This window comes from Pundamilia nyererei, unplaced genomic scaffold, assembly GCF_000239375.1.
Source record: "Pundamilia nyererei isolate P.nyererei 1_Seehausen unplaced genomic scaffold, PunNye1.0 scaffold00284, whole genome shotgun sequence".
Classification (NCBI taxonomy): Eukaryota; Metazoa; Chordata; class Actinopteri; order Cichliformes; family Cichlidae; genus Pundamilia; species Pundamilia nyererei.
This window is the reverse complement of record NW_005187685.1, coordinates 154,032-164,285: the sequence shown is the minus strand read 5'-3', so window position 1 is coordinate 164,285 and position 10,254 is coordinate 154,032. Positions and strand designations below refer to the sequence as shown.

The following is a 10,254-nucleotide window of genomic DNA, read 5'->3' as shown; positions in this document are numbered from 1 at the left end:
AGTCTGATTTGTCATAACTTCTCCGTTTTGTGGTAAACTTTTCTTTGGCTGTCACTTCTTCACCCTGACCTGTCTTATTTGGCTCAGCAGAACTAAAATATATATCCTGCTGCTTTTACACACGGACTCACATAAGCTCAGCGATTCTCTGCGCGATCAACCTCTCGCATGTTTAAGCTGCGGGAGATTTCACTTGTCATGTTTGCATAGTAAGCTAACGATTGATAAGACGATGTCAGAGGAATTGGTGCACAAATTATCATCACTCACCAATCAGTGCTGTCGCTCTCTATACACAGTTCACACGATTGCAAAGTGAAAGCAAAAAAACAAGCGCAAATTCAAACGCGATTTCAATACGTCACATATTGACAGTGGCTCACTGATGCCAATGACATAATTACCCAGCTACATTTCTGAAAGAATGCAAAAGCATTGACATATATTTTTCCTTCCTACGATAGGCCGACGGGCAGGGCAGAGATAGATTTTGGTAGCCCGACGTCCCGGGGCTAGCGATTTTGCGAGCCCTGTTTTCATTTGCACTTTAAGTTTTAAAACTGTTTATTTATTCATTTAATTAGAAAATTATTTTGAATGTATTTATTTTATCAAGACATTATTTATCCGATTTCTATTTTCCCATTTTGTCCTGGTCTCTTTTGCTGGAGTAAAATTGAATTATTTATTATTTTTGTGTTATTAAGCCTGACTTGAATCTTTCAATTTCTACTTGAAGTTTGATTTGTTCCATGTATTGTTAACCTGTTTGGCATTTTGTTTTATGTGCAGGTTCACTTGCACATAATAAATAAATGTCTTTGTGATTCTTGCATTGCATCATCATGTTTATTTTACAAGGTTTTAGCTGTTAAAATCGAGTACATTTGATTTAGTTATTAAATATAAATCACCTGTACTGAATAAATTGATGAGCAACATGAGTTTATTCAATACAGTGTTAATATCTGAGTGGGCCCCGAGCCACTTTGTGGTGGAAAAGTTGGGCCCCGAGGTAACAAAGGTTAAGAACCTCTGATATAGAGGGACTGTGGTGTTGGGTTTTGTACAGCCATTTCCCCTGTTGCCGGGTTTCATAAATGGGTTGCTTGCTTGGAACCCTGGCTGAACCGTTATTCAGACAGTACCTGGTACCAGGTAATCCCACCTAATACAAAACCCCAAAATTGAATTAAGTCGAGCCAAGTAGGTACTAGTAGAAAAGAGACATTACGGAGCTGAGAAGTGGCTATAGTGAAGCTGGAGTAGTGTGTGTGCCTCAAGAAGGTTCGTGTGTGTGTGTGTGTGTGTGTGTGTGTGTGTGTGTGTGTGTGTGTGTGTGCGCGCGCTCGCTGCAGCAGTTTTCCATGTCGAAGTCTGCCCAGATGCCACTGTCCAACATCACTGTGCCAAAGCCCTCGATCTCCAGGGTGCCCAGCAGCATGGAAGGCATCAACCATGAGCTGGAGAAGGTCTTCATTAAAGACAATGGAGATAAGGAGGAACTTAAGGTGGGGCTCAGTTTCCATTTTCAGCATGGTATTTTAGTAAACCTGTGACTTGTGTCACTGCCATCTCTTGACTGAGCTTTGAAGCTTATATTGTTTTCTCTGCAGTCCCTGGAGGTTCCCGATGGGCGACGAGCACCTTTCCCTCCACAGCAGCGCAGCAGCAGCACCCGCAGTGTGGACACCCAGACCCCCTCAGCTCCTGGCCGGTCCAGCAGCTGCTCTAGCCTGTCACCATCCCCCTCGCCAGCCTGCCCACTGGGATCACATGATGGCAGTCCTTACTCCACAGATGAGCTACTATATGACCGAGATAAAGGTAAGCAACGCTAAGGTCCTACTGAAGTGTCCACAAAAAGTAGCTGCTGGGGTCAAGGAATTTGTTCCTATCCTGACCAGATCCTGGAGGAGATCACTAAAACTCTACAGTATTGCAAAGGAATGGAGTAAATCAAATGTAGACCATAGCCTATATTGGCTATGTAACATCTTTTGATGATAATGGAAACTTAAACCTATAGAGGCGTGAATTCAAAATTCTCTGCCACTAGTCCATTTTGGTGAAATTTCATTGCAGAAACTCAAATTGTTGTCAGCAGTTTGTATGGCCTTCATGTGCTTGTATGCATGGGGGCATACTCCTAATGAGTCAACAAATGGTGTTCTGGGGGGGATCTCCTCCCAGATATGACCCAGGGCATCACCGGGTTTCTGGACTGAGATGTTCTGCAATTCGATGGCGTCAGATGGACCAAAACATAATGTCCCAGTGGTCTTCTTCTTCATTTAGGTTAGCGGAGCATGGAAGCCATTCTTTCATCCTCCAGGAACTACCTGCATATTCTGACCACATGAGCCTGGACATTGTCATGCACCAGAACCAACTGCACTAGCATGTAGGGTCTGAAAATGGGTCCAGAGATATCATCCCAATATAATAGCAGTCAAAATGCTGTTGCCAAGCCTGTAAAGGTTTATCCATCCCTCCATCCATATACTGCCCCATACCATCACTGACCCACCGACATACCAGTCACTTTGTTACGGGCAACATTCAGAAGCGCCTTGAGGCGACTTATGTTGTGATTTGGCGCTATATAAATTGAAATGAATTGAACATTCTGTGGCTTCTCCAGACCTTTGCATGTCTGTCACATGTGCTCAGGGTGAACCTGCTCTTATCTGTGAAAAACACAGAGCACCAGTGGTGGACCTACCAATTTTGATATTCTGCGACAAATGCCAGTAGGGCAGTTCTAGTGCTGGACACTAGATGTCACCAGATATCACCTTATGCTACCGGGAGTGACACTGACCCCAGTCAACTGCAAAACAGACAGAAAAAAATTAGGAGCAAAAAATATCAGTTGCCTCCACCTTTAAAACCATTCTTGTTTTGGAGGTTGTGTAATAATATCAATGACGATAGATTAAATAAATACATTTCAGGTAGATGCCTGTGTATTGTAAAAGTCTTCTGTGCTGATTTGAACTGAGTATGTCGTTTGTTCAGTCTCTCAGTTAGTGTTGCGCTCAGTGCATGCCTTACTGTACATCATGTCATTAACACAAACATTTTAAAGGTGATAACAATAATCCAGACAGCAACATGGGTTGAGCATCTTAGGGATAGTTAGTTGTGTTGGGAATTAAGCATTTGTCTAATTTTTTTGTGTTATATATGAAAGAAACATCAATATCTGATGACAAGACTTATGAATCGCGGTCCAGCAGTGGGGAGTTTTTTGCAGTTCAATTCAATTTTATTTATATAGTGCCAAATCACAAATCGCCTCAAGTAGGCAACACCTCAAACAGTAAAGCTTCATCCATATCAAAACCCAGCAATAGGCAGCAGTACTTGTCCCTGTACAATTCACAGAACCGTCTAATCCACATCTGACTACCGCCAAGCCCACAAGCACCATAACATAGTTTGTTACCTGAAATTGAACAATAAAAAAGGGTTGGAGCAACCTGTCAAAGCTATTTACACTGAAATGAACTTTATACTCAGGTTTTTACTTTTACTGTTTCACAAGGAGTTAAAAAGTCAATGTCCACAATTTAGACTTTAGTTGCAAGATATTTTATTAAAACAATTTAACAAAAATTTAATAAAAGTACAGTTCGGTGTATAATAATCAAATTAACTGAATTGCATTTATCTAATTAACATAGTCTGAGCTAATGCTAATTATGTTCTGATCCTTTTGAGGAGAATGGTTGGAGCGAATAAATGGATGCACTTATCTCTGTATACCGAGTTGATGATAACCACCCAACAGGAAACCGGCATACCCTTGTCATTCAGTGGCCGTATGGTGTAAACCAAAATCCTTCTGAATTAATCATCTAATGTGGCAAAAACTGAGCAGAGGAAAAGCCAAAAATATACAAAACCAATTTGCAGGTTCACAGTTTGGCATCAGTTGATCACTCCAGCGTTGGAATTTGCAGCTGTGACCTCTTAAGATCCCATCTTCTGAACTGCTCATCTCGCAGAAGACAAAAGGGAAGAACCTCACATCTTTTAATTCTTAACAAAGAAACTCCATCACATTTTAACATTCAGTCACATATGCTTCTAATTGACTTCATGTTTCATTTAGTTTATGTAATTGTAATTAAATTAGATTTGTCTTTAGCATATTCTCACATGAGCCTTCATTTTAAAATAATCCCCCTTTTAATTAAAATACAGAGGAATACTTTCTTTCTTGTTTTTCTCTTTAAAACAAGTCAATCACAGTATACCCAGTTAGACTTTTTTGATAAGTCACACATTTTATAAGTCAGACACACACATAGAATCTTTATTATACTTCGGTTGACTTTTAGCAAATAGGGATAACAATAATAATAAATCTCCAGGGTGGGCCATTTATATGGATACACCGTAATAACATGGGAATGGTTGGTGATATTAAAGTCCTGTTTGTGGCACATTAGTATATGTGAGGGGCAAACTTCTCAAGATGGGTGGTGACCATGGTGGCCATTTAGAAGTCGGCCATCTTGGATACAACTTTTGTTTTTTCAATAGGAAGAGAGCCATGTGACACATCAAACTTATTGGTAATGTCACAAGAAAAACAATGGTGTCCTTGGTTTCAACGTAACTTTATTCTTTCATGAGTTATTTACACGTTTCTCACCACTTATAAAATGTGTTCAATGTGCTGCCCATTGGGTTGGATTGTCAATGCAACCCTGTTCTCCCACTCTTCACACACTGATAGCAACACCGCAGGAGAAATGCCAGCACAGGCATCCAGTATCCGTAGTTTCAGGTGCTGCACATCTCGTATCTTCACACCATAGTCAATTGCCTTCAGATGACCCCAAAGATAAAAGTCTAAGGGGGTCAGATCGGGAGACCTTGGGGCCATTCAACTGGCCCACGACAACCAATCCACTTTCCAGGAAACTGTTCATCTAGGAATGCTCGGACCTGGCACCCATAATGTGGTGGTGCACCATCTTGCTGGAAAAACTCAGGGAACGTGCCAGCTTCAGTGCATAAAGAGGAAACACATAATCATGTAGCAATTTCAAATATCCAGTGGCCTTGAGGTTTCCATTGATGATGAATGGACCCACTATCATTGTTCCCCATATACCACACCAAACCATCACTTTTGTTGTTCCAACAGTCTTGGAGGGATCCATCCAATGTGGGTTAGTGTCAGACCAATAGCCGTGGTTTTGTTTGTTAACTTCACCATTCACATTCTGATTCTGACATAAAAGTTTGCCTCATCACTGAACAAAATCTTCTGCGAACTGAGGGTCCTGTTCCAATTTTTGTTTTGCCCATTCTGCAAATTCTGTGCGCCGATCTGGGTCATCCTCGTTGAGATGCTGCAGTAGCTGGAGTTTGTAAGGGTGCCATTTGGGAGTAGCTAATATCCGCCGAAGGGATGTTCGACTAATGCCACTCTCCAGTGACATGCGGCGAGTGCTACGCTGTGGGCGCTTGCTGAATGAAGCTAGGACAGCCACTGATGTTTCTTCATTAGTGACAGTTTTCTTGCGTCCACATTTTGGCAAATCCAACACTGAACCAGTTTCACGAAACTTAGCAAGCAGTTTGCTAACTGTAGCATGGGAGATGGGTGGTCTCGTAGGGTGTCTTGCATTGAAATCTTCTGCAATGACCCGGTTACTGCGTTCACCAGATATAAACACGATTTTGATCCGCTCCTCACGTGTTAACCTCTTCGACATGTCAATGGCTGTGAACAAAGAGAAACTTGTAAATAACTCATGAAAGAATAAAGTTAAGTTGAAACCAAGCACACCGTTGTTTTTCTTGTGGCATTACCAATAGGTTTGATGTGTCACATGGCCCTCTTCCTATTGAAAAAAACAAAAGTTGTATCCAAGATGGCCGACTTCTAAATGGCCACCATGGTCACCACCCATCTTGAGGAGTTTGCCCCCCTCACATATACTAATGTGCCACAAACAGGACTTTAATTTCACCAACCATTCCCATTTATACAGTGTATCCATATAAATGGCCCACCCTGTATATATCTTGTCCTTTGTGCCCGTTTAAGAAATGTTGATTTTATGAAATATCTGCTTTTCATCTCATTATCTTTGAAAGAAACCAGTACAAAATTGACATGGCACAAAAAGGGCAAATATGTGCTTTGAAATGGAACGATATTTATGCAGTGCTTTTATTTTCTTACTGACCCCTCAAAGAGTTTCAGACATATAAAGGCAATTTTATATTCAGTGTAGAGTGTTTTAATTTATAGACGTTCAGCACTTTATGTACCATCCATGGAGAATTTTGAATCACCCATTAGCCTAACATGTCTTTGAACTGTATTCTGTAAGTATCTGTGTTCTCCTGAAAAGTTGAGAGGAGACACTTGAAAAGTTGCTCACCAATGTGATAATATCTCAGGAGTTTTGGTAGAAATCGAAACTTTAATCAGTTATTATATAAAATATGCATTCACAGTGGATCTGTGTCATTTGAGCAGATGACTGCAGAGAATAGTCTTTACTAATCAATCCCAAAAAAGATAAAAGCATCATATTTCTGTTTTCAGACAATGGAAGCAGCTCACCGCTGCCAAAGTTTGCCTCCTCACCCAAACCCAACAACAGCTATATGTTCAAGCGGGAACCACCAGAGGGCTGTGAGAAGATTAAAGCTTTTGAGGAAATGAGGTATAGATGCTTTGATACTTATACTGAATTTCCTCAGTACTCTGCTGCCCCCTTTAATTCCGCTGAACATGTTTTTGTGCAGCTCCAGGCAGTCCACATCGGCACCCCTCTTCTCCTGCCCTGACAAAAACAAAGTGAATTTCATCCCAACGGGTTCAGCTTTCTGTCCCGTCAAACTCCCTGGCTCTTTACAACTCACCCTTGCATCAGAGCCCGAGGAAGACGAGGACAGCAGGGAAGCAGGTTCTGGCTCTGACCCACACGGAACCACGTCATTCTATGGTGTCCCTACTCAGGTGTCCACGAGCACCAGCACAGATGATCCCCCAGAGGAGCCTGCCTCACCCTCAGAGACATCAGAGTCCCAGACAGACAGCCCGGCCATCAGCTAGACCTGAGCAGAGCTGGCCTCTGTCTCTGGGATGTACACTTGCAACCATCGAGCACCACCACTGACTTTCTCACCAACACCACCTTCTGCTCCACCAGGGGGTCTCTGTCTCTCTGTGCCCACTGTCTCCGTTGCCCTTCTATCTTTGCATGGCGTAGCAACAGTGTCCAGAATATCCACCACAACCAATATGATTTGCTGCCTCAACCTCCTGTCCTGCATAATAAGTGAGCTGCTGTTGGCAGGAAGAGACCTGACAGTTCAAGGGTTCATATGCAGGCGTAGTGAGGAGTGCAACACAATGGATCGGGGAGGGGCATGCATTTTAAGCTGGTAGTGTATTTCTGATGAAATGATGTGTTGTGTTCTGTTTCAACATTCACAGTATGAATAAGCTCTTTAAACATGTATATCCACATATAGCTCTATAAAAAGAAAGAAAAGTCTTTGTTTAAAACTCTATGGCTGTGTTATAAATGGAACAGGAAAGACAACAAGAACAGGATGATGTTTACACTGTCCAGGTCATGTTGTTGAGCTTTGTCTTAAATGCAACAAGGAAAACGTTGGAAGAAAAGGAGAAAATGGCCTCAAATGGTTACACGGTGTCAGATCTTGCTTCAGGTATTTCACAATCGGAGTCTATACTCAGGTAATTTGGAATGTATGTCCATAAAAAGCAGAACAGATTCCCTGACATTTATTCCCTCACATTTTCATTAATATACGAATCACTCTTTTCTGTTCAGTGACTAGACCTGAGCTCATGGCTGCAAATAGTGAAGGCTGTTGTGACCTCTGCCATGTGTTGTTGTGGATGTACTGATGGGGTTGAGCTTGCCTGTTAAGCTTAATGATAATGTGATTGGCTGATGGTGGAGCAAAAGCAATGAGGATGCAGTAACACTACGTGAAAGTATGAGGAAAATGTTCAAAGGCAACCTGTCTTTGAGGAAATAAAACTTTGAGGACGTAAAACTGGCACTGGATTGGCAGATAGACTGCTGCTCAAAGGGTAATTGCGGTTTCCACCCAAAATATTGTGAGCAGCATAAACTTGTTTTTATTTATAACCCAGATGCGTTACCACAACATTTTTTAAAGTTTAGTTTTCCACATCTTAGAATATATTCAGTCAAGCCTGGAGGTTTGACACAGCAAGCTTGCTGTTAAGTGACAGACCTCACTACTCCATAGGACACAGAGATGATAAAAAGCTGGATAAAACCAGGAGAGAATGATTATTGGACTTGTGTTTGTCAGATCCAGACAGAGAGAACTTTAAATAGTGGACCACATCTACTGAATGTCTAAATAGATGTTCCAGTTGTCAGCCGCCACATGGAGGCAGTGTTAAATGTATGGAGCTATATCTCTTAATGATTATGGGTTGCTGATTGCATCACTTCCAAAAGACGTCAGCCCTTTTCAGGCATGAGCTACGTGACCTTACTGTTTTTATCGCTCTGTAGAAGTGACAGCAGCATTCTTTTGGATCGCTACAGTGACTCCCAAAACCTGGAAAGTAGTTTTTCCTCTGAGTGAGCTCTGTAGTATCTTCATTTATAGTTCAATCCAAGCTTTCAAACAAGCAGCAACTGACCTATGCATAGCACTGTTTTCCAGAAGCAGCATGCTTTTGGCGTGTTGATGGACTGCAGGTAAGCATGTTCCCACAGGGTCTGTATTGTTCTAATTCTGACAATCTTTCCAAGTGTAGGTCGAGAGCTACAAAACATGCCAGTGACAGGCAGCTTTTGCCCTTAACGAGTAAGTTGTTTTGTTGCCCCCAGGTGGCCAAAATTAAGAAAAAAGCGTAAATAAATATATAAATCCAGGTAAATTGTGACTGACAGATCAAAGTCAGATTTTCACTATTCATGACGCCTGGTCTGGGATGACGCAGTTCTTGTGCAAGTTGAAAATGAATATTTGTACAACCTTTCCCTCCACTCTGCACTCTGGTAAGCTTCGAAACTTACTGTTCTAATGAAATCCATTCCATGAGATATGAGCATGAGAGGTGATTGATTCCTAAATTATGTTTGATCTTTGTTTCTGTACTCAGACCTTTGGTTGCAGCTACAAGAGCGCCTTCTGCTGTATGATGCATAGAGAAAGCATTACACTGGCCGGCCTCGTTTTCACTGTTATTGTTATTATTATGGGATGCTGTAGGCACCCTGATGCTACCACCAAACTACAGTACCATAGCATTTCATGTTTTCTGTGCAATGTTACAAACAGACATGAACATGGCCAAGTGTAAATAACCAGTGCATTTTCATCTTACTCATCATTTCTTTGGATAACTGGTGTATTTGTTGAATCCCTGTATTGACACTCCTTTTGTATATACGTTATTTTGTATATACAAGGCTTTTAAGGAGGTTCAATGTCGTGGTTTCTAAAGACATTTCAGCACCTTACCAAGAATTTTAGCTTTCCCAATGTTCCACATATACTTGGCATTGGTAACCTAGATGTGTGCAATAATAGGAAAAAAAATTAAAAAGAAAAGGTGTTGTCTTTTCGTTCTTTGACACAAATGTCTCATCTCACATTCCTTTGGTTTTGAGCATGAAGGCTGAATCAGCAAGAAGTTTGTTGTTAAAGCCATCAACTGATACAAAACCAGCAATGACCAGAGCACACCACTGGCAGGTCAGAGTGTTCATCAGCTCCTCTTTGTGTAACCAGTAGTGTCAAAGTTCATGCACAATGGCAATAAAGGAAAAAAAAAAATCTGGATTTTGTCTGTTCATTTTTGTGTGTCATACAGGGTTTTATTCATCACAGCTGTGAAATGTGTGATGACATAAGGAACTTTTTTTTCTTTTTCTTAGTCTTGTACAGGTCATTAGAAATCAAGAGTTAGCTATCTTATGGAGCTGTTCGGCACTTCGGGATTGGTGGGAAAATATAATGGTGGTAATTTTCAGTGTTCTAAAAAGGAGATTTGGTATCTCACCAAAACTGTCCATACTTGGTATAACCACAGAACTTTCTGGTGGAGATTTTTCCAGTTATACAAAAAGATGGATTATTCTGGCTCTTACTACGGCCAAATGGGTCCTGCTAAGACATTGGTGGAAAAAGAGCCCCCCTCCCTATGAAGAGTGGCTAAAGACAATGGCTAAGTTGGCGTCCTACGAAAAAGTG

At 41.4% G+C, this 10,254-nt stretch overlaps 1 protein-coding gene across 1 annotated transcript in view; it reads left to right on the top strand.

The window, feature by feature from the left end:
- The window catches only part of glcci1a (glucocorticoid induced 1a), a 32,986-nt gene extending 23,145 nt beyond the window's left edge, over positions 1-9,841 (top strand). Inside the window, 4 exon segments of the mRNA XM_013915290.1 lie at positions 1,359-1,511; positions 1,617-1,827; positions 6,581-6,701; positions 6,784-9,841. Coding sequence (XP_013770744.1) covers positions 1,359-1,511; positions 1,617-1,827; positions 6,581-6,701; positions 6,784-7,093 — 795 coding nt within the window. The 3' untranslated portion in view covers positions 7,094-9,841.
- The last annotated feature ends 413 nt before the right edge of the window (positions 9,842-10,254 follow it).